Source organism: Ambystoma mexicanum, chromosome 11 (genome assembly GCF_040938575.1).
Source record: "Ambystoma mexicanum isolate Mex_15411 chromosome 11, UKY_AmexF1_1, whole genome shotgun sequence".
NCBI lineage: Eukaryota > Metazoa > Chordata > Amphibia > Caudata > Ambystomatidae > Ambystoma > Ambystoma mexicanum.
Window position 1 is genome coordinate 209,410,491 of NC_090934.1, and position 25,551 is coordinate 209,436,041.

At 47.8% G+C, this 25,551-nt stretch overlaps 1 protein-coding gene across 1 annotated transcript in view; it reads left to right on the forward strand.

Moving 5' to 3' along the window:
* Nucleotides 1–25,551, forward strand: part of ARID1A (AT-rich interaction domain 1A) — a 1,380,737-nt gene that overhangs the window by 319,192 nt on the left and 1,035,994 nt on the right. Inside the window, exon 4 of the mRNA XM_069622865.1 lies at nt 771–881. Coding sequence (XP_069478966.1) covers nt 771–881 — 111 coding nt within the window. The remainder of the gene's footprint in view (nt 1–770; nt 882–25,551) is intronic.

Consider the following 25,551-nt stretch of genomic DNA (forward strand, 5'->3'; position numbering starts at 1 on the left):
TATGAGCGGCAACTAATTGTGCCAGAATTATCTGCAGCGCTAAAGTGGGATCTGGGTCCCAAAGCAAATTATCCTAAACCGATTGTCACAAAAATGCCACCTATGAGCCGTATCGAATGGTGGTGCTAAAGTGTCCTCTGTTAACCCAAAGAGTTTTTGCATGAGCAAAGAGCCATTGAAAATTGCAGTACTAAAGCGCCACTCTGGAGCCAAAACGATTAATTCAGAGAAAGCACCAGTTACCAGCCTAAACTATGTACCCTCACTATGATTCAGAATAGCAATTGTGGCATTCAAGCACTTCCTACTAACCAAACTGTAGTGGTGCTGAAGCACCACCTTTGAAATTAAACTTCATTGTTGTGCTAAAGCAAAATTGATGAGCCTAAATTAAATGTGGTGCCATAGTTCCACCTTTGACCAGAACCCAGCCGTAAAGACAACAAAACTTTTTTCTGCCTTCATTATGAAATCCCCCGCTCAACATGCTCAGTGACTGTTTGGATCCATCACTAGGTGTTGCTGAACCGCCCTCCAATATCCTAAATGTAAAATCTGTAAGACTTCAGCAGAGCTCTGCTCCTGTCAGAATTGGGAGCTCTGCTAAGCGCACATGCAATGCAAGCTCTTTATTATGAGGGCCTCAACTGGGGGAACATATATTTGTTTGAAAAGTGTGGGATTCTAAGAAGATTCTTTCAGTAGGGTCATTGTTGTCCTGCTTCTTTGTTCTCTTTGGTGTCTTATCTCTCATGCTTCTCTTATTTCAGGAGTTATCTCAGGACTCATTTGGTTCCCAAGCATCGTCAACCCCTTCCATGACATCCAGCAAAGGAGGGCAAGATGAACTGAGTCTCCAGACAAGGCCCTCCAGCTTGCCGGTGAGTGCTCATTAAGCAGTTATCTAGATTACAGGGCTGTGAGAGAGAGGAGAGAACGAGCATAGCTCTGGGTAATTGTGCTAGCCTAAATATTAGTTTGTTAGTTGATTATAGGCAACACAAATTTCCTGAGAAGCTGGGTAAGCTGCTTTTTAATTAATGTGTCGCAGAATGTTCCTTTTCAGCCTACACGGGTTTCGACACAAAGGTGCCTTTGTCAAGGCGGATGACAATACATACTATGTTTATGTTTTGTTCATGTAAGTAATGCAGATTAAATAATGGCAATAGAATAACATAAATCATTGGTACATACCATTGGCGGGGTTAGGATAGTGGAGAGAAATCAAATCAGGAAGATGAGTAGAAATAATGAGTCGAAATAAACCTAATCATTTTAAGCGATCATGCGCGTATTCTTGTGACTCCATGTGAGGGTGAACTAATATTTAAAATGATTTGTTAAATAACATCCATGCGGAACATAAATTGATAAAAATGCAAAGCATCAAAATGTGGTGGAGGAAGCACCCAAAGAGTAACCATACTTGGGAGAGCCACCATAGGGGTGAGGGTGGAAAAGGAGAGGATGTTGATCGTTCTCTCAATTCATCAGTTGTTAGATAAATAGTATGTGGGCAAAAGATCATTGCTGGGTAATTACTGAGAGGTGGTTCGGGGAAGCAACGGCTGTACTCGCCAAGGTGAATTCCTGGTGATGGCCTGGAAAATGTATGAATCGGAGCACATTGTGTTGAACTTGGCGAGTTGTTCTGGATAAGGACAAATGTTAAAGGATAAACTCTAGAGCACTGACCTGTTTAGTATGGCTAATGAGTCTTGCAATGTGATGAGCCCCGAGGGTTTTAACCATACTGATGGAGTTGGTGGCAGCAAATCTCAGGAGAGGGAGGGATTCACGTCCACCCCTACCTGGGCGATTGGCTGATCAGAGCACATTCTCCCGAACAAGTCCTGGATCATCTCACTGTCACTTGCCACTCCCTTCAGACTGGGCTTCTCCCATAATTACAAGAAGTTCCATATGACACCTTCTCAGAAACTCCAATTCATCTGAGCTATTCTGGATACATCTTTGGAAAAGAGCTCGCCACCGGAGGAGAGTGCTCACGACATTCTTCAGATGGTCACCAAATTTCAAAATGCCTAGTGTCTCGCAGCCTTCCATTTTTATGAGGTTGCTCTGCCTCATGGCATCCTGCATTTTTCTGGTACCAGTGGCCGGTCTGAGAATGAGATCCTTTTAGTGGGCTCTAAGAACTCAATGGTCCCAGTTATCAGGGAAGATGTTGGACCTACTTCAGTTTCCAAGCAGGGTCACACAGGAGCTTCTGCGTTGGGCCTCTGAGGACAATCTTCTGAAGGGAGAACACTTTTGACAACCATGCCTGTAGATAACAGTAGTAACAGACGCCTCACTCATGGGGTGGGGAGCCCACACCAACGATCTGACAGTCAGCGGTCGTTGGTCTCCATCGGAGTCCAAACTAAATATCAATCTTTTGGAGCGGAGGGCAATCAGACTAGTGCTTAAGGCCTTCCTGCCCTCTTTATGGGGAAAGAATGTCCTGATAATGACACAGCACACTGGCCATGTACTACCTCAACAAGAGAGGCGGTGTAGCGTCACTACCACTGTGCAGAGAGGCAATGCAGCTCTGGTACTAGGCAATTCAAGAAGGAATCTTCCTGTCGGCAGTTCACATAGCGCGAGAGAACACAGCGGCGGATGCTCTGAGCAGGCAGAGCACAGCCTCCCACGAGTGGGAACTAGCTCAGGAATTCCTCCAAGAAATCTTCACCCTTTGGGGAACCCCCTCAAGTAGATCTGTTTGTGACTGGCATCACGTGCGAACTGTACTGCTCCAGGGAATTTGCTCAAACAGGAGCTCTAGGAAGACTCGTTTGTGGTGGACTGGGAATTTCCACTCCTGTATGCCTTTCCTCCAGTCCCCGTCATTCCTCAAGTAATCAGGAGGTTGAGAAAGTTTGTGAAACGCATGATCCTAATTGCCCCAGATTGTGTCAGGAGGACGTGATACCAGGACCTGCTGGACATGTCCATCTGCCTCTAGTGCATCTTCCTCAAAGAGGAGCTTCTTTCGTGAAAGGAGCGTCAGGTTCTCCATCCAGAGGTCAAGACACTCAACCTTCATGCTTGGTTTCTGAAAGGTTGAGATACAAGGATTGGGACCTCCCGGATGATGCAATGGAGATTTTGCTTTCGGTCAGAAGGCCAGGAACAAAGTCTTTGCACCAGTTGCAGAATGTATTTCAATGGCACGGAGAAAATAATTTAGATCCTTTTCTGTGTAAAACACTGGATGGTTCCTCTTTTCTGCCATCTTTGGCCAATCTGGGGCGCCAGATAAGTGCTATTAAAGGCTACGTGGCGGCGCTGTCCATCTTTAAGCGCTCGTCAGAGGAATGTTCCTACGTCAAAATCCCACTGGGGACACACTTTCTAAAGGGGCTCACCAATGTGCCCCTTCCCCCTCCAATCTCCATTCAAGGTTCCAGTTTGGGACCCCAATATGGTTCTAAAATTCCTAATGTGTGCACCTTTTGTACCTTTGCACTAATGTCCTTTTTAAGGTTAACCTTTAAAACCATTCTATTGGTAGCTCGAACATCAGCCCGAAGAGTATGCGAGTTGCTGGCACTTGCGTCCATGCCACCCTTTACTATCTTCCACAAGGATAGGGTTGTTCGAAGGGTCAAACCCTAATTTTTACCCAAAGCCATTTCTGATTTCCAGGTAGGACAGAAAATTGTTCTGCCATGTTCCTACCCCTGCCCCCCAGCCTAGCAAGGAGGAGGAGGTTGGATCCCCGTAGAGCGTTAAGCTTTTATATATCTAGACTGTCAAAACTTAATATTGAGGACCAGCTTTTCATTGGATATACCGGCCACAAACTGGGTCAAGCTGTCTCTAAGCAGACCTTATCCAGATGGATCATTCTGGCCATTTCGGAATGTTACAGGTTGGCAGGGAAGGAGCCTTCGGAAGGTTTCAGGGCCCATTCCACCAGGGGCATGGCTACCTCTACAGCCCTGCAAAGGGGTGTAGAAATAAAAAAAGATTTGAAGCGGCAACTATTATTGTTAATATCCACACGTTTACAAAGCATTACTGCCTGGAATCTTCACTCAGTCAGGATAGTACCTTTGGTAAAGCAGTCCTGCACATGGTCCATGAAAACAATTCAAATTAAATTCTACTCCCCCCAAATAAAATACTACTTTGGGTGTCTAGCAAAGATGAGCAGTACGTGGGAGGACACAATCCATTTGAAGAACAGGTTACTTACCCCGGCTAGCTTTCTTTTGACTGGATGTTCCTCCCACGTATTCCTCATCGCCCATCCAGCCTACCCCACAGTAGAATTTCCCATGCTATTACAGCTTTCATTCCTTCAAGGCGGAGTACGGTCATTCCCGTGCTTTTGCTGGTATTTCTGCTGTCATGGAGAAAAAACAGAACTGAAGCCAACGGGCGCTGCACATGCTATATATGCCTTCGATGACCTCCTTGTGATGGGGGCCTTCAAGGAACATAGTTGACGGCATAGACGCCCAGCGCCCTCTGCTGAAAATATTTATTCTGAAGCTGGACAAAATGTCAAAGATTAGGAATACGTGGGAGGAACATCCAGTTGAAACAATGTTACCAGGGGTAAGTAACTTGTTCATCTTCCAGCTTTTCTGAGAATATTTGTGGTGCTACAAACCACGATTTACATTTTCAAAGAAACACAAAACATAAAAAGCATTTATGGGAACACAATTTCGACCTTGACTTAACTTCGATTTTGAAGATTGAGTAAAATAGAAGCTACACAACCATTAGAGTATGTACGCACAGAAGAATTTAACATCCAGTTATATACGTAGCTGGTTACTCTCCCAGCTCTTGTCCATGTCTTTCTGTTGCGCCCTGATGCCTGCGGGTTTACGGCGCATTACAAATAAAATAAATAAAAATAGAACAAGAAATAGAGGACCTCCAAATAAAAATTAACAAGCCAGAAGAAGCACTTATAGTGTGCAGATTGATTTAAGCACAAATATTGTGAAGCATGTGTTGTCCAAAATGTATGTGTATACATAATTTGATTCTTGTCTAAATTGAGGCACAATTTGATGCATTACATAGATTTATTTGATGCCCATTTCAACAACTTTGGCAGGATACATCGAATTGTATAAAATATTATTTGGAATAAGTGACATTGTATAAAAGTGAAATAGTAGGGATTTGCTTGCACTAAATGTTTGTTTTGAATAAATCGATACTAAAAACGCTCCTCAGATCACATAAATATTTTTGGGTTATGGTAGAGGCAGGTTTACACACCAGAACTCCAAACTGGCAGCTTTGGCTGCAAATCAATGACTCCACAGTAGTGCTTCTCTCCTGTGTTACCCCAGTAGGGGCTAGGGGTACAAAAACATATTACACCTATTCCGGGAATGGTATTCAAATCGGCAAGTAGGTGCTAATCGCAGTCCAAGAGGTGTTATTGCCTGAATCCTTTAACCAGACAACATGATCTACCTCTGTAATCTGAGAAAATTAAACACAACTGTCTTGCACTACTTCAAGAAGAGATGGAGCCACTCTGTTCTAAAAGGAGCCATCGAGGAAGTCCCTCAGGATCAGATAAACAAGAACATACGCTATACTTTCTGTTTCCCAAAATAGACCGAACCAAAAAAGCCAGCTTTAGACGTACTGTCAGCAAACAAGTATGTCGAACCACAAAAATTCAGACTGAATACCCTCCATGTCATTCCGCTATGAAGAATAAATGACAACATTGGAAATGAAAGATGCATACTTTAATATTTCAGTGTTCCCACGTCATCCCAACAGTTTAAATGTAGACATGACATTTTCAATTTAAGGTGCTCCTCTTTGGAATTGCTTTGACACCTTGTGTGTTCACCAAAGCTCAGTGGTGGCATATTGACTGTGCACCAATGGCATCCCAGTGTACCCTTATCGGGACAACTGTCTGCTAACAGTGGAAAGCGCATAAAGTGCCTCTCTCACGCTTAGGGAACAGTAAATCTACTCAGTCTAGTAGTTTCCATTAACAAGAAATAGTCAGTCTTGTTCCAAGCCAAAACAATACGTTTGGCCACACTAGTCACGCAAAATAAAGACTTGCATTTCTCAGGAGGGAGTGCTTGTACTACATGTTCCGAACCCTTGCTATATAACAAGTCACCAGATAACTGTCAGAAAGCTAATGAAACTGCTGTCCATGATCGTGTCATGTCCCTTTATAGTTCCTCATGCCAGTCTCAACATGCTCCCAGTACATCAGTGGCCAGCGGAACAGTGGCCGCAAGCGACAGACAAGTGGGATGATCTAGCGGTGGGCTCACAAAGTAGTAAAAGTTCTCCATTGGTGGCAGAAGAGAACATGGTGAAAGGGTGATCTTTTGTCAAGCTGCCGGTACAGTAAACTATCACAAAAGTTGCATCCCTGACTGGCTGGGGGCACTTTTTGAACTCCTTAATTGTAGCTCACCAATCCAAGCAGCAGAAAACTTGTTGGAGCTCCTATTTCTCAAAATAGCATGCTACTCTTTTCAAAACTGTTGTAGGAAAGAGCTTCCTCATCGAGAGACACTGCACCCATGTCATATCCATAGTCCTTAGACGATGCACAAAGGAGGAGCTGGTCTTGGATTTTCATGCACTTTACATTCGGCTCAGTTGCCACCCAAGGTGGTACACAAACTATACCGGGTACATCTTAACAATGATACTCCTTGCACCAAACTGTGCGACAGAGGTGTGGACTCCCACCTGTTCAACAGGTTTCTGTGCCCTTCAATCAATCCTCCCATGTTTCACTCAACTGGCTAACAAAACGGCAACAAAAAATCAACCGAGCACTCGCATAACCAGCTAGAATCCTGAAATCTTACAGTTCAGCCATTTTCAACTTTCCTCTCAATGTATGGACATGTTAAGGGAGGCAAAGAAACCAAATTTCAATTAATGGAAGCACTTTGTGGTCTGGCATACCCAAAACACATCTGCCCCATTAACTGCTCACAAACCAACATTGTCCTTTAGCTGCTTCATTTGCTTGGCTCGGGTCTGGTATACAATTAACTCGAGGTGCATTTACCAGCATTAGCAGCACACACGTTATAGCACAAGGTAACTTGGCAAAAGGTACACATTTTCAAGTCTTTGATGGAAGGCGTAAAATGCATTTCTGATGTTTGTTAATCTGCTTAGAATCACATGCTGTGCATAGGTCCGACATCCAGTGGTCACTGCGGAGTATTGCATTTTGTTTTTCGTAGTCGAAAAGGGACGTTGACAAGGCGTGTCTGAAATACTATCCCTATAGTGACGTGCGTTGTACCCACAATCCCTCACGCGTCGAGGTCCCTCAGATTGTTTTTTTCCGCCCAGCTACTGGTCGCCTTTACGCGAAGCTCCTCGAGAGACATTGCAGATTTCTTCTCCTCGACCTTTAGTCGTTTTCCTACTTTATATATAACACATCGATCCCTCCCTCGACGCAGTTGTGAAGGTGTCTCCGCTGAGCAAGATCTTCGACGGAGGGGACGAGCGGAGGAGATCCTTCGGCGCGAGGCCGACGTGTTCGGCGTTGCCGAACACGTGGCCTGGCCTCGCGTTCGGCGTTGCCGAACACGTGGCCTGGCCTCGCGTTCGGCGTTGCCGAACACGTGGCCTGGCCTCGCGTTCGGCGTTGCCGAACACGTGGCCTGGCCTCGCGTTCGGCGTTGCCGAACACGTGGCCTGGCCTCGCGTTCGGCGTTGCCGAACACGTGGCCTGGCCTCGCGTTCGGCGTTGCCGAACACGTGGCCTGGCCTCGCAGGCCAAATACAGTAGGGAGAGTGGGGTCGTGGGACATCTCTGGTTCTTTTCTGAGAATGCCTTTCCTTTTCCCCTTCCTTTCCCTTGGGGTCGTTATCACGATTTATTGCCTCGGCTATGGATGAGGACACCCTTTAGGTTTTGCTCGCTTTGCAAGGGCAAGTTTACTTGGAAGGACAAGCATTCACGGTGTACCGCTGCTTGCCCCTCGATCACAAAGAGGAGGGTTGCACGGCTTGTCGGCTTCTTAAGCCAAAGACTCTAAAAGACCGTAGGGTCAAGAGGTGGGCGGCCTACGCTATGTCGAAGGCCGATTCTTCACCCGCCGCTGCTACCACCGACAGTGACGAGGAATGTGATAACACGACCTCCGCTACGGAAGTCGTAGACCCCTCTAAAGAGCGCTCGCGCTCTTCGTCGTCTGTCCCTGGCCCCGACGGGCTCGGCTCACGCCCTGCTTATGGGGATAAACACCCCGGCGACATTGACGCACAGGATACCACACATAAGCACACAACCCATGGCTCTTCTTCGTCAAAGACGAAGAAAGCATCAGCGCCGAAGGAGACGCAGGTTCCACCGGCGGCCTCCTCGGACCGTTCAGGTTCGAAGCCCCTCTCGCAACCGCGACCAGCGACTCGGTTTTCGGCAAATAAGGGCGCCGCCCCCAAACCAACGGCCGGAGCGCACCAGCAGAGAGCGCACGCCGCCGTAGAACGATCGACACCCGTAACGTCGAAACCACAGCCCAAAGCTGACAAACGAGTCGCAGAGAGCTTGGCGAGGATCGTTGTAGCCGACGCCCAGAAGCGTACGCTGAAAGACGTCGAGCGCTACGCAAAGGTCGAAAGACACGCTGAAAAAGCCCGAAGAAAGACAGGGACTACCCCCTTCAGTCGGGGGGACCCCCAGCACGCCGGAAGGCTTTTCGGAAGGCGACGGGACACTTTCCTCGACGTTATGGGAGAGGTCGAGCCGTTTTCAGCTAGATGACACTAATTTTCCCCCGCTAGACCGCTCAGGGGTACCCCATGAAACCATGGAAAGGCTCCATCTCTGCATGGAGAGAATGGAGAGGTTTATGAAGACCCAGAACCCTCCTACTCCCAAGAGAACAAGAGAAGGGCCTCAGGAGGATCCCAGGGCCAAATTCCCGAGACTATTCTATCCCCAGCAGGACACAGCCTCAGATTTCCATAATGTGTATGACCTCACTGGTGAGGAACAATACTTGGAGGAGGATGAATTTGTGGACGATGAAGAGGGACAGAACCAGGAGGAAGGTCTGGAAGACAGCCCAGAAATGGTAGGAGAAGGCTTCGGAGAAAATCCAGAAGAAGGACCGTCTCATCCCTGGCAATCCCCATCAGTATATTCGGACACTGATGTCCTGAACCTTAATCCTCCTGACAATTCACCTGTTAGAAACACGTCTCCCATTGACGATCAGCCCACATTCAATGCCCTGTTGCGCAGAGCAGCAGCACATTTCGAACTGGACACTGGGGAGATCTCTCCTGAAATAGACTTTGTGGAAAGAGTAATTAAGGAGAAACCCCCGGTCAACCAGACCATTCCCCTCCTCGCTTCAGTGAAGAGAAGAATCATCCCTTCGCTATCCACACCCGCACTAATCAGAGGAGTTAATCCAAGAATTGAAAAACTTTTCACTCCTTCACCCTCAGACCCGCTGTACATCAGGACATTCCATTCCGTATTCCCTTGTAGTAACTAATACAAGGAAGAGGGCAGGGGTGCCGCTGTCCACCAGCGAGGCACCACCTGACAAGGAGGGCAAGAGGTTATATGCCCTTGCAAAGAGTCACATCCTCGGCTGCCTTTTCGGCAAGAATTGCGAAGAACAATTCTTTGCTAGCTAGCTACGCAGACGCGCAGTGGGCCGAGCTGCGCAAAGACGCCGAAGAAGCGCCGGAACCTCTACGTACACGCCTGCTATCAACTATTGGCGAAGGAACCCAGGTCAACCAGAGTATTGTAAAGAACTCTCTGGATGCTGCAGAGACAGCGGGACGTTCCCTGGTTCAGGGAATACTCCTAAAACGCCATGTATGGCTGCGCAACTCGGGGTTCAAACCGGAGACACAGGCGTCTTTTAATAAATAAACCTGTTGAAGACTCGAACCTCTTTGGGAAAGCGGTGGATGAGGCTCTGGAGATGGCTAAAAAAGAGTTCGATACTATCAAAACTCTTGACCAGATCTCTAAGCCCACTACCAGACGCGGCTATGGCAACAAACGCTTTTTTCGTGGCCAACGCCAACAGCAGTATCAGCAGCAACACTACCCTGCCACCAATTATCAGACCAATAGTGGGCAGTACAGTCAGAGGCCAGCGCCGTGGCAAAGGGAGAGGTCGGGGGTCCACCCCCAGAGGCTCCCAAGCCCCCAATAACACCAAGTGACGCGAAGATTCGCGTCCCCTCCCATGCAACACCGGTCGGGGGCCGGATAACATCCTTTCTTCCAGCATGGGAGGGAATAACGTCAGACCGCTGGGTACTTTCCACGGATACTGCATCGAATTCAACTGTTCCCCAACATACAGACCCCCGAGGGGACGACGCATGACACCGGAACACCTTGCCATCCTTCTCCAAGAAGTACAACAACTGCTGGAAAAAGGAGCCATAGAGGTTGTTCCTCTATCTCAGGTAACGGAAGGTATTTATTCAGTGTACTTCCTTGTACCCAAAAAGGATCTAACCATGCGCCCTCTATTAGATCTGCGCCCAGCGAACCAGTTTATCAAACCCCAGAAGTTTCGTATGGTAACCTTACAGGAAGTGATCCCACTGCTATCACAGGGAGATTACATGACAACATTGGACATGAAAGATGCATACTTTCATATTTTAATGTTGCCAGCGCACAGAAGATACTTCAGGTTCATGATAGAGGGCAAACACTACCAGTTCAGAGTGCTACCCTTCGGCATAGCATCGGCACCAAGGGTATTCACGAAGGTACTGGCAGTGGCAGCGGCCCACCTGCGCAGGTTGTCCATCCCAGTTTACCCTTACCTCGACGACTGGCTCATAACAGGGGATTCTTACGAAACATACTTCTCCAATACCCAAAAGACTGTAGACCTTTTGTTCCAGTTGGGCTTCTCCATCAACGAAAAGAAGTCCAGCCTAGACCCCAGCCAAATCAAACAATTCCTAGGGGCTCTAATTCAAACAAATGATGGCCTAGTCTTCCCCTCCAACGAGAGGGTCCAAAACATGCTGTTTCAGATCCCTCAATATGTGACCGGTCGAGAGGTGACGGTACGCAAAGCAATGCGCTTGCTAGGCATGATGGCGTTGTGTATTTATTTGGTACCTCACGCGCGCCTGCGCATGCGCCCTATGCAAGAGTGGCTCAACAGCCAGTGGTGTCAGGCCAGCGGACTATGGGACGATCTAGTGGTGGTCTCGCAGGCCTTGGTTCTCTCACTACGCTGGTGGACAAAGGAAAACCTGGAAAGAGGGAAACCCTTTGCCACACCCGCGGCGGAAGCCACTCTAACCACAGACGCATCCCTCACATGATGGGGGGCTCACCTATCCCATCAGACTGCTCACGGAGTGTGGACTCCGAACGTAGCATCCAAACACATAAATCTACTGGAGCTACTAGCTGTGTTCAAGGCGCTAAAAGCCTTCCAGGAACACCTACAAGGCAAAACGGTGATGGTCCTTACAGACAGCACCACAGCCATGTACTACATCAACAAGCAGGGGGGCACCCACTCTCCAGGACTGTCCAAACTGGCCCAAAATATATGGAAGTAGGCTCTCAAACAAGACATGTTCCTACTGTCACAACATGTACCAGGGGAACTCAATCTGCTGGCAAACAAACTCAGCAGAGATTTCCCCCTGCCCGAAGAGTACGAATGGCGACTGCACGAAGACATCGTCTTCACACAATGGGGATTCCCAGAAATAGACCTGTTCGCAACCCTGGAGAACTCACAATGCCAAAGTTACGCCTCCAGGTACCCCCAGAACCAATCCAAGGGGAACGGTCTGTCGATGCAATGGTCAGGGAAATTTGTTTACGCTTTTCCCCCCCGACTCCCCTTCTCAACAAGGTGGTGCACAAGATGCACCAGGAACAAGTGACCATGATACTGGTGGCCCCAATGTGGGCCCGACAGCCATGGTTCTCTCACTTGATGGAGATGTCTCTATCTCCCCCAGTGAAACTCCCCTGCCCTTACAACATGCTGTCACAAGACAAGGGCAGGACTCTGCATCCATGCCCCCAGAACATGAACTTAGCTGCTTGGCTCGAGATCATAGAATTCAGACATCTACAGCTCCCGCAGAGATGCATGGACATCCTCAGGGAAGCCAGAAAACCTAACACTCGCCACTGCTATTCTAGCAAGTGGAAGAGATTTGTCATCTGGTGCAGAGGAAAAAGCATCAACCCGATTGACTGCTCTCCCACACATATTGTTCTATACCTGACCCACTTATTGGATTCAGGTCTAGTGTTCAATTCCATTAAAGTCCACCTAGCGGCACTTTCTGCATACACCACTTCCCAACTCAAAGTGTTTTGGTGGAAGATCCCTGTTATAAAGGCCTTCATGGAGGGAGTAAAGAGAATACACCCCCGATAGCTGACCCAACTCCCGGATGGGACCTTAACGTGGTACTTACCAGACTCATGGGCTCACCATTCGAACCCATGCACAAAGCATCTCTTAAAGACCTCACTCTTAAGACTGCTTTTCTAATAGCTATCACCTCCATCAGGAGAGTAAGTGAACTACAGGCTCTTTCGGTTCTAGACCCCTTTGTTACAGTTCACAGAGATAAGGTGGTTCTACGCACGCACCCAAGGTTTGCTCCGAAATTCATCTCGAAATTCCACGTAAACCAGTCTATAGAACTGCCAACGTTCTTTCAAAATCCTTCCAACTTGGGAGAAAAAACTCTGCACACACTAGATGTGCGCGGAGCGGTCATGTTCTACATGGAAAGAACCAGACCACTGAGGAAGACTAATCAGTTCTTCGTCTCGGTGGCAGCAGGAAGAGAAGGGGATGCAGTTTCAAAGTCCACTATTTCTAGATGAATTGTTCAATGCATCACTCTCTGCTATACTCTTGCTAAGAGAGAACTGCCCTTTAAGCCAAGAGCACACTCTACTCGAGGCAGGGGGGCGTCCATAGCATTCATTGCAAATGTTCCCCTTGAGTCCATCTGCAAAGCGGCTACCTGGAGTTCTGTGCACACCTTTACAAAACACTACTGTCTATATGCACACTTGAGATCTGACTCCCAGGTGGGACAGGCAGTATTAAGACATCTTTTCTCTACTGTTCCTTCTCATAACCCACCGCCAACTCCGGGTACTGCTCGCTAGTCTATGCACAGCATGTGATTCTAAGCAGATTAACAAACATCAGAAGACCATGCATTACTTACCGTAAAAGCATTTCTGATGGTTGTATCTGCTTAGATTCACATGCGCCCACCCTTCCTCCCCGCTCGGATGGAAGGACATAGACTTCCTTTTATATCTCTTTGCTGTACTCACTCACGTCTAGAAGGCTCCCTCAGGGCAGAAAAATACAAACAGAGGGACCTCGACGCGTGAGGGATTGTGGGTACAACGCACGTCACTATAGGGATAGTATTTCAGACACGCCTTGTCGACGTCCCTTTTCGACTACGAAAAACAAAATGCAATACTCCGCAGTGACCACTGGATGTCGGACCTATGCACAGCATGTGAATCTCAGCTATCACCTGGTTGGGATTTAAACACAGTTCTTGGTGAACTACTGTGGCCCCCAGTTGAACCAATGCACAAAGCTCCCTTAAAGGAACTCTTTTAAAGTTGCTTTTCTTTTTGCGGTCACCTCAAGCAGACAAATAAGTGAAACGCAGGCATTATCTGTGTCTGAACCATTTATCGCAATATACAAGCACAAGGTGGTTTTAAGAACACACCCAAGGTTTTTTCCAGTGTATATTTCAAAATGTTATGTCAATTGAATTGCCAGCCATCGCTCAAAATCCACAAAACGGTTCTGAAAGAGCACTACATGCACTTGACATCCAGGGGGTAGTCCTGTATTACCGAAGCCAAAGAACTAAGGGAAACAAATCAGTTCCTTGTTTCAATGGAAACGGGAAGGGAGGAGCGTTATCCAGCCACAAAGTCAACAATTGCAAGATGCATTGGTAGTTGTAGGGAACTGTTACACACTAGCAAAGAAATCCCTCGCTTTTGACCCTAAATCACACACTACGCTTAGTACAGGTGCAATGCTTGCTTTCATTTCTAATGTACCACTAGAGGCGATTTATATGGATCTCTGTGCACAATTTCTCATAGCACGATTATGTAGACACAAAGGCAAGAAGACTCACAAGTGGGACAAACTGTTTTAAACCCTTCATACTCCTACGTCCCGTCCCCTTTCCTCCATACTTATGGGACATTCCTCTGTCCTGTGGGACGGGACCGGAGCACTCTGGGGGGAAAGGACACATTTTTTGAAAAATCTGCTTTTTACAGTTTACGCAGGGTACCGCACGCGGCTGTAACCCCCCCCGCCTTAGCTCCACCCAGCGCATCGCCCATCAGTCCGCACGTTCGGGACTGGACGCACTTGCATCTTCGGAAGATTTTTTTCCTTCCAGTGTCCTTCTTTCCTGCTTCGGCCTAGAAGTCGCGTGGTAGTCCATAGATTTTCCTAATTTTTCTTCCTGCGAACGACGCTTCGCTAGGGCGGATCCCCATCCTCTTTGTTTAGTGTTTGGGTCCGGACCACCGGTGGGACTCGTGCTTCTACTGTGATTCCCTTTTGGGTGGGAGGAGGTGTTTCAGCGCATTCCTCCTCCGCATTTTCAGAGTTTCATCGACGAGAAGAAGAGACGCCCGTAAAGTTCTTTAGATTTTAGGGCACCCGACCGGGGGACTCCTTCCCGGTCCGGGAGGGGCTTTAAAAGCTGTTACCAGGGTTTCCTCTGAGGTAACTTCCAGGCCTAAGAAAAGTACCAGAGTGTTCTCCGAGGTCCTCCGTAAGGGGCCTGCTCACACCGGAATGCAATCAAAGGCCCCTCCCGTGGGGGCTATTCAAAGGCCCAGTTCTACTGAGGCGGTGGGTACTGGAGCTTGCTTCGGGGTCTCCTTGTCTGGAGTTTCCCATACAGACACCAGGGCATACCCCGAGGCCTCTATTGCGGTTTTCTGTACCGAACCAAGGTTCGAGGCCCCTCATGAGGGAGCTGTTACCGGACTCTGGTCCGAGGTTCCTCTATCAGAGGCTAAGGTGACCGACAGAACTGAGAGGCCTGTTAAGGTCTTGTCGGTGATGTGGGTTCCTCATCGGTCCCGCTCCAGTGGGCATACCGGTTCTGTTGAGGGGGCACAGAGTGAGGTCGCTGACTGTAATTCCTCTGTTACCGGCGTGGCCGAGGTTCCTCTTTCAGAGGCTAATTTGGCTATTAGTATGTCTTAGAAACATCCTAGGCCACACAGTACCGGCTATGCCGAGGTTCCTTGTGTTAAGGCTAAAGTCAAGACCCCTGACCTGTGTGTGGAGACCCCTGCCTCACTTACACATCCGACGCAGTTCTCCTCAGGTGTTGACAAAATGGTGCCCGTTCCTGCGTGACCTGTGACGGCCATGTTGGACTCTTCCCTTACACCTGCACCTACCCCTAACCCTACGCCATCGGCGTTTGGTGCTGGGAGCATTTTTTCGGGTGAACATTTTCCTTGTGCACAGTTATGTCAAGTTTGTGACTGGAGCGCTCCCTGCGGCGTCTGCGCCATTTATCTGTCAACCCGGCTGGTTAAGGCCCCTCTTGACAGCCCTCTCCCTTGTGGCCCTGGAGCTATTCCTCTCATGAGAAGCCTGCGCCTGCCACACTGTAAGTCTTTGGCAGAGGATGCCGTCTTTGGAAAACTTCAGAAGATAATGCACTCCGACCCCATGAAGGAATATTTCATAGGTTTTTTTTTAAGGAAATCTGCCCTCCAGGGTTCCCGTTGCAGCACCGGTTGTTCCGGCAGCTGTCCCACCTTTACCAGTTGTCCCACCTCCAGCCCTTCTGCCTCCGCCGCCCTTGTCGGCAATAGACAAGTCTTTGGCGAAGCCAGACGTGATGCAGGTCGATCCAGACGCATTGGATTACACGCAAGGGGATCAGGATGGCGATGACCAGCCCCGCTCTGTTAGGGCATTCCATGACTGGGTACTGGACATGACTCTTCTGGATGTTCCAGTACCTGAGGCACCCCCTCCGCATGAAGGGGTGCTTTTGGGGGCGTTCACCTTGTCTCCTCAGAAGCGCACTGGCTTGTTCTTCCAGAAGGACGTTTTTGCTGAGGTCCGCAAAGTCTGGGATATGCCACACTCTGGACTGCACGTTAACAAAAAGATTGACGCTCGTTATAGGCTTCATACTTCGGAGGAGGTAGCCTTAGTGTCTTGTCTGCATCCTTCCTCCATAGTGGTGGCGGCCGCCATGCTACAATCCAGACCGGCTTCAGCGTCTTCTACAGCGGCTACTCAGGTTCTGGCCAAAGAGGACAAGCTGCTTAACTCTTTGGGGAGGAAGATCTTTGTTAATTCGGCCCTGCAGTTGCGACTGGCGAACGCAGAGCTCATTTTAGCGGGGGCAAATAGGAAAATGTGGAAAGTTCTGTCGGAATTTGAGGAGTTCATTCCTCCGGACAAGCTGGATGATTTTAAGGCTGTCTTGTCAGATGCCAGAGTCCTGGTGCAGGGTATGCTTGAGGCATCAGCGCATCATGTGGACGCCTCAGCTCGGGGCCTCATGCTTGGCGTGGAACCCTCTAGTCAGGCGTGGCCTCATGCCACAAAGTTTTCCAAGGAGGTTCAGGATAAAGTTCTAGAGCTGCCTTTTTGATGGCAAAGAATTGTTCCATTCGTCAACGGATGTAGAGCTGACTAAAACGAAGGACAGCACTCAGGCGGCCAAGTCTTTGTCCGTTCAGTTAAAGCCACTGTTTAGGGCTCAGAGAACGCCTTTGCAGCCTTGGTCTTCCTCTGTGTCTTTCGGTCTAGAAACCCCCGAAATCCAGCGTTGATCCTCCAGCTCATGTCGGCGTCTGCAACAAGGCCGGTTTTTCTCAGGCCTCGGCCTCTCCTCATCTGGGGGTCTTGCCTCTAAAGAAGCCAGCTAAATGAGTTTTCAGTCCTTGCACGAGACCCCGGTGGTAGGGCGCATTGCATCTCACTGGGAGGCGTGGCAGACCATCACCGAGGACTGGTGGGTCTTGTCAGTAGTTCAGGCGGGTTTCCGCTTGCCCCCACCCCACCCATCAATCCTCCCTTCCAGCAGTCGGGGATGCCTCCCTCAGAGCCGAAGTCCAGAAGCTTCTGGATCTCAAGGAGGTGGAACCTGTTCCCCTAGGGAAGCGAGGGGAGGGCTTCTGCTCCCGTCTGTTCACGGTACCCAAACCCAACCTGGCTGGCCTGAGCACCATCCTAGACCTTTCCCAGTTCAACTTTTCTCTCCCCCCCCCCCCCCAAGAGAAATTAAAGATGATCACCCCTGGTCTGATAAAGTCCTCTCTACAGAAGGGCGACTGGTTCGGCATGGTGGACCTTCAGGATGCTTATATGCATATCCTCATTTGGAGCCTGCACCGGAAATACCTACGGTTTTCCATGGGGGAGGAGCATGTCCAGTTTCGTGTGTTCACGTTTGGTCTCAGCTCGGCGCGGCGTGTCTTTTATGAAGGTGATGTCGGTCATCACAGCTTATCTTCGGCTACAGGGTATCCATGTGTATCCGTATTTGGACGATTGGCTGCTGCGCAGTCCTTGTCCACTGAAAGCCTCGAGCAACCTTCAGTCTCTCCTCCAGCTCCCTTTCCACCTTGGGCTGTCGTTGAACTGGTGGAAATCATCCATGACGGTCTCTCTGGACTTGATTTTCCTGGGCTTTCGTTGGAACACGATCGATTGCAGAGTGTACCTGACTGGGGACAGAATGGCGGATCTGTTCGGCACGCGTTAGGTGTTTATGCAGTCTGAGAGCTTGTCGGCCTGGTGGTTTCAGAGGCTTCTGGGCCTCATAGCTTCGTGTTCTGGCTCTTCATCTTGCTAGTCTCAAGATGAGGCGGACGCAGATGGCTCTTCGGAGTTCGTGACTTCAAGCAGTGGATCCAGATTCCAAAATGATACTGGTTCCACCTTTCATGAGGGCGGACCTCTTGTGGTGGTCATCTCTAAGCAATCTGTCGGTGGGTGCTCTCTTCCAGGACCCTTGCCCACTATTGACTGTCACAACAGATTCCTCCCTTCTGGGTTGGGGTGCAACGCTGTGTACAGGAGGGCAGAGCATCCTCTGACGGGCCCATAGGTCAGAGCTCACCCTGTAGTACCTGTAAAACAAGATAGCTGCACCTTGAGGAGGTTAGGGTGCAGGATTCACTTACTCCGACACACTTCAATACGGACAACTCAATAATTTGGCAAAGGTAAGTCCGTTTAATGACGAGTACAAAAAACGGGGAAACAAATGGTAATCCTCAATGATGCGATCGCCTGTCTCGCTTCAACTCCCAACTTCATTCAGACAGCAACTTTTATGGGCAGAATTCGTCATCATTTGACGTGCAGCACTCATAAGTTTGTCATGCAATTTCTATTGGTCGGAAAGGTAACTTAAGTATAGGTGCTTTATCTGTATATGGTAACAGCATGCGGATTGTATAACTCTTATCGGGTGGGGGTCTACACCCATCCCACTCCATCACTTGTGATAGATATCACTAGAACTACGTCTTATTGGTTCTACAAGCTATAGGACCCTAGAGCATTTGGTCCATTGTGATTGGGTGGGTTACACCCCTAGACATAAATCTCCACTTTAATTAGCAGCATGCAGAATGGACACCCAGATGCGGAGCGCCCCAAGATTCACCATGCCTCCCTTCCATCAATCGGTACCTTTATGGCTATGTGTCAATTAGTTGGCTGAGGATGTCCTCAAAACTGTAGTTCTCATCAGGAAAAGTTATGGCACCCTCGGGTTCTGGGTGACATCAGACGTTGGTACCTCTTTGCCCTTGGCTGGTCACGTGTCTGTTCACCGAGAATCTGCTTCATTTTCCTTCTTTTCGTATATTTGATTCTTTGTTCAGCCCAGTCACCTGCCTGGGGCCTCCTTATCACGACCTTCACTGGCTGGCTGGTATGCTCTGAAGTTTTGATTCTTCAGGGGTGCCGCTTGCCTCCCTTCCTGGAGTTGACTTCGACTTCCCAAGCATGAGCTGAGTTTTGATTCCGCTCTTCCCTTCTGGCTTTAGCTGGAATATGAATCTCGGCCTTGCAGCCTGGGCTTAGTTCTGCTTTACAAAATGGAGTCGCACTCATATAGCGTGCTTCTTTGAGGTAGAGATATAATTGGCGCATGCCTCTCTAAGCTTCTACTAAGCATTGCAAGCAGTACAGTTTCTTAGCTTCTCGCGTTCCAAGCCTATTTGCATGCATTCAGTCAGTTGCAAGATTCGATCCTGGGTACGTTCTGTGTGCTGCAACGTGGTATCTTCTTATACGTTTGTCACATCATTATTCTTTTACAACTTTCTTTTGCTTGTCGTTTTATGGTTGTCTGTACATCACTTCTAGGCTAGTATATCGTCACCATTTGCCTTCCATTAAGGCTCTGTTGGCCTCTTTGGGGACAGACTGTAAGTAGTCTTCGTATCGTGTCATCTGCTGGTATGGTTGTCTTAGTGGTTACCTTGCAGCCCATTGTCTGGTAATTGGCGCTTCAATAGTTATACATGTCCCTCTGATGGGTACTGGACAGAGCCCCACCATGGCTCTGTTGGTTCATTTGCTCCTTATATGTCACATATGTTGGCGAGTATGCTTCTGGCATTTCGACATGAGTGGCTGGAGTGCAGGCCATATTTGGGACCTCATCTACAGCTGGATCATCTTCAGGTTTCAGATCTTTGGTCGCCACAGGAACGACGGCTTCATAAAAATTATCTGGAGCTCCTGGTGATTTTCCTGGTGCTGAAAGCGTTCAAACCAGTCATTGTCAACAAGGTGATCCATGTCCACACGGACAATGCGGTCTCCATGTTCCATGTCAACAAGCAGGGGGTTACCAGGTCTCCTCCTCTTGTGGATCCTGCCATTCAGATCTGGGAATGTTTCATTCGGCATGGTATCTGGCTGGTACAGTACACATCCCGGGCCAGCTGAATGTTGATGCAGATTCCCTCAGCCGACGAGCAATTGTCAACTATGAGTGGGAACCGAACACAGAGATCCTCTTGGATGTTTTTCACTGTTGGGGCACTCCAGAAGTGGACCTCTTTGCGACATCTACAAACAGGAAGCTTCCCCTGTATTCCTCCAGGAACGGTTTCGGAGCCTCCTCACTGGGGGATGGTCTCGAAATTCCATGGCACAACATGAAGGCCTACGCTTTTCCACCTCTTCCTCTGATCCATTGGGCGCTTTGGAAGCTAAGGAACACAGTGAATTGTTCCCTGGTGTTCATAGCCCCTTGGTGGCTGGCAAGGTTTTGGTTTTCGGAGCTTCAGCATCTATTAGTGTGCCCGCCGCTCAAACTTCCGCTGGCCCGCGACCTGCTTCACCAGAGTGATCAACCGCTGTGGCACCCCTCCCCACAATAGTTCAGCTTGGCGGCTTTGTGCCAGAGTTCAGATCCTTGGAGTGCTTCAATTTGCCTGTGGATAACATGCACATTATTCAAGCGGCCAGGAAGCCCTCAACAAGATCTCAGTATAGAAGTAAATGACTATGGTTCTGTCACTGGTGTTAGGCTAGGCAGCTGGGCCACAGGGAGGCTTATATCGACATGGTCCTGTCTTTTGTTTCGCATCTGGCAGAGTCTGGCATGCAGGACATCTTTATCGGCTGTTGCCGCTTATTTGTCCACTGACCAGTGCTCCTTTTCACGGTCTAATCCAGTCATTAAAAGACTTTGTGGGCCCGATGCATCTTTATCCTCCTGTTAACAGCCTGCACCCAAGGTGGGATTTGAATGTGATCCTTACGGCCTTGTCATAAGCCTTTTGAGCGCATGGCTACTGTCGATTTTTAAGTATCTTTCGCGGAAAGTGTCCTTTTTAGTTGCTGTGACTTCGGCAAGGCATGTAAGTGAGCTTCAGGCATTGTCGGTGGAGCATCCATTCCTTACTTTTCATAAGGATAAGGTTGTCCTGCTAACGAGTCCTGCCTTTCTTCCGAAGGTGGTCTCTGATTTTCATTTGAATCAGTCAATTTCATTGCCTGTATTCTTCCCAGACCTGGCCTCAAAGGCCGAAAGGGTTCTGCACTGCCTGGACGTTAGCAGAGCCCTTAAGTTCTATCTGGACAGAACATGTGAGTTTAGAAACGCTTTGAAGCTTTTTGTGACCTTTGGAAATCCGCAAGGAAAGCCGGCCTCAAATCGACCATGTCCCGGTGGATTGCAGCCTGTATTTCTGAGGCGTACACCATTCAGGGTCTTTGGGCCACAAAGGGAATTCATGCTCATCTTGTGCGGGACAAGACGGCGCCATTCCATTCCAAAAATATTCCCTGGGAGACCATCGCGAAAGCGGCTACGTGGGCCTCCCCATCGGCTTTTTGTAAGCCTTGCTGTCTGGACCTGAGCTCCAGAGCTGATGCTCTGTTCGGGCAAGCTGTGCTTAGGAACCTGTTCCAGTAAGAAGTTTCCATCCACCCGTAATTCCTGTGAGGAGTGCTTGGGAATCTCCCGTAAGTATGGAGGAAATGGGACGGGACGTAGGAGTATAATAAAGTTACTTACTGTAGTGACTAACTTACTCCTAGTCCATAGTCCTCTTTCCTCCATACACCCACCTGCTGTCTCCTCTAAAATGTTTCCTGTTATTGCTTAAAGGTCATAGACTTAGCGATAGAAAAGGACTGATGGGTGATGGGCTGGGCGGAGCTAAGGAGGGCAGGGTTACAGCCGCATGCGGTGCCCCGCGTAAAAAGAGGAACGACACATTTTTTTTAAAATGTGATGTTTTTTACAAAGTCCTCCGGTCCCCTCCCACAGGACGGAGGAATGTTCCATAAGTATGGTGGAAAGAGGACTAGACTACGAGTAAGGTAGTCACTATGGTGAGTAACTTTATTATTCGCATCTGTCCATTCAGCTCACCCAGCACCTTACTCATTTGCTGCTTGCTAATATATATGCATAGCATGTGGATCTAAGCCGATTTACAAGCCTCAGAAGACGGACATTATTTAGAAATTGTCTTTCTGTGGCTTGTATCTGTAGGGATGAAGGGGAAAAAAGAACAGACATGCTCTCAGAGCCAGAGGGTCAGGAGAGCAGGGACATGAAAAGCAGTTCTGCAGTAGGCATATGTGGTTGCTGTGTATGTTGTTCAGCGACCACAAAGGGCAGGAGATGGACCCAGACAGCTTGCCAGATGTCCTAGCATGATGATTTTCGGGTCAGTTGGGGCGATCCAAGCACTGTCAGTAACTTCAGGGAGATTGGGCCTTCAAGCACAAACTGTGATAGTTTTCCCCACTGCATCAGGAGAATGGAGCGCCGCTGTGAGCTCCTTCGTCCTAGAGAGGTAAATCTTTGCCGTCTGATTATTCGGAATGTCAAGATGCTTTTGCAACGCTTAGGTCCTTCATTGAACAGCAGTCCTTGCAGCATGCAGGTTGAGATACAGCGGTTGAACAGGTGCGTGTGCAAGGGGATCTGCATTTATCCCCTGCTGGAGTCAGTGAATGAACATAGGACCGAACCCCACACAGCAGCATTCAAATACAGGAGTGAGCGGTCAGCTAGTGGCCAGCTGTCACTCCAAGAACACCCGTGCACACAGTAAGGGCTCTCGCACAAAGGGGTGAATCCACACAATCCAAGACGGGCAGAAGATGCCAGTCAGAATAGGTTTTAGACTTATTTATAGCCTAAGCTGTTTGACACACACATTAAGTGGCCAAAGAAAGCAACCTGCCCTTTCATGCACAAAGAGGCACATCATATGACCTCTTCGAGGTAATAGACACAACGTACAATTTGATAAATTTACTTGGAAGTAAAAATAAGGCCCTCGTTAAAATAAATGTTAGTGTGGAACAATTTTTACAAGTGTAAATGATGCCACCAACCTAGGCACATTAACAGAGAAAGGGTACTCTCTCTGGGAGAGTATGGTGTACCTTTGGGTACCTCTGCCTTAGGAGCCATAAGGAAACTTGGAGCAAAGCACATAAAACACAGGGCCCCACAGCCAGGCTTTGTTTTACTCCCAGGCAAGCTGAAGCCAAAGTCCAAAATACAGAAAAGCCACGTTATGTACTGTGGCTACCACATGGGTAAAATGTGGACTTTCTATCTAACGAGGCCAAAAGGAAATTTCACTCACTTACTCACCTAGGTTCACCATGTGTTGAGGCCGGTATCCCCTTGCTTTCTCGACAGTAATTACTTTGTGGTAATTGCTTTGCAAAATATGGTATTTATGGGTTAAGGGGTAAAAAGGGTTTGGAGGTTTTTGAGGTAGGGGTAGTAATGAAGGAGAAAGTGTGGCATGGGAGGGGGGGGGTCCCACCAAAAATTAAACATTTGAAGAAATTACTTTGTAGTAAATTACCGCAACTTAAAAACTGTCCATGAATTAACATGAAACTGTTAGGCTGCATCAGGACTTCAGTGTGATGCTGCAACTTTGCCAAACGGAAATTCCCCTCACTTAAATTCACAAAGGCTCGCCATGTTCTGCGGCTGGTATCCCGTTGCTTTCTAAATATGGGTATTTATGGATTAAGAGTTAAAAGGAGGTGGGGAGGGTTTTGGGTAGGAGTAGTAATGAAGGGGAAAGAGGCATGGGGAAAACCCCCCAAATAAAAACAAAAAACAAATTTGAAGTAAAATTTAGAGGTAATTACTTCGTAGTAAATTACCACAAAGTAATTACTGGTATTGAAATAACATGGAACCGTTGAGACTGCATCAGGACTTTAGTTTCAGAGTGATGCTGGAACTTTGCAGGGGCTTCTTCACGATGAAACGCGATACGTAGGTGGTGTGTGGATTCCTTGAAGTGCCCCACAAATCTGGATGCACTATCCCTTTCCGTAAAGTGGTGCGGCTAGGAAAAGTTAACAGTAGGGCATTTCATTTGGGGATATAGGATGGACAGTCCGGTAATACAGACATTTATTTCATGCAGTCTCGCTGGCCCCTTTATTTTAGGGGCTCTGCCTGAGTGCCATGCAAATGTTTGTGTAACAGCTAAATGTTGAAACCAGGGCAATAAACACAACATGCTTTATTCATCCAGATTTTAGGGCTGCCCTTCCAAGGATAGGGTCTGGTGGCCAGGGATTAGCATGTGCACAAGGTGTGAGCTGTCCCCACATGGGGTAGCCTGGAGTCGGGAAGGCGCCACATCACCCATTAACAGCTACTTAGAATACAAAAGAGAGGAATGGAGAAAGTGGCTGCATTTCTGGAGTGAGGTGGAGTTGACTGGTTTATCAACCATTAATAACCAGATTTGAATGAAGATCCTGAGGCTATTACAATAAAACTAATAAATATTCTGAGCTTCTTTAAAGCTTTAATTTGAAAACTTCCATCTATTACTACATGATAGTAAAACACAATAGTACTCATTTCAGTCTTAACAATTACAGTGAGAACTCCTGTTGAAGATCTATCTCCCATGTGTCCCTAATTCTCAGCCTTGTAGGTGCTGAGTATAGGTACGGTTTTCTGTGTAGCGATGTGATTATTCATCGTCCTCACTATCATCATTGCAAAGAGTAGGTTGGATTCTACCCGTTTACTGGGAAAACTCACCCATCTTTCTTTGTCACCTTTGGAGAGCCTGCCAATTGTAACATCTTTTTTTACTTATGTACTGGCTGCACATGCCATCCATTGAGGTCAATAATTTGGCTGTGCATGAGTCTTGGTGCAAGTCAAGCAACCCCTTCTAACTAATACGTGCCTCGTAAAGCAAGGAAGTTGTCATGTTGGCAAGTTCTAAACAAAAGGGCTGGTGGTGCACTTCAACCTTTAGATAGTTCTGTATCATATCTACATCCCAATGTAAACAAGAGGGTATACTTTTTCTTTCCATTTAAGTGTTTAATGAACAGACCATCCTCATCTCTCTGCTGGAGTGTATGTAGTGACGCCCTGTTTCTGCTCCTCACCCAGTACAGTTTTACTCATCGTATAAAACTTCATTCAAATTGTTCAAAACAATTCATTAAAGTTCAATAAACAGTTGAAATGAACACTATAGAATAAAACCATTGAAAATACAATTTAATATATAAAAGAATATCAAGGACCATATATATTTATATCATATCGTACCATTCAACAGGGTAGGATGCAATCGAAGTGGCTATTTTAAATAAGTGCTCAGTGTCAGTCAGAATTGGGAGACGGACAAGGTGACATTTTGAGTGAAAAGTTTCTTTATTAGAACATACACAACTTAAGCTGTCCCTACGTTTCTGGGCACTACTAAGTTTAAAGGGCTGCTCGTCGGGATGTTCTACGAAGTAAATAAAGTCCACTATCTACAATCCCTATTGTAACCTGCTTACTGACCCTACCACTCTGAACACAAAAGCCTAACTTTAAGGAAAATAGAATAAAGGTCTGCCCAAAAAGAAAGAACGCTGGCTGGTTTTCGACCCCAGCCTGAGGTTTCTTTATCACAACAAAAGTGCTCCTTACCCTGTGGAACAGGCCCACTCAGAAGAACCAATATCTCTTCAT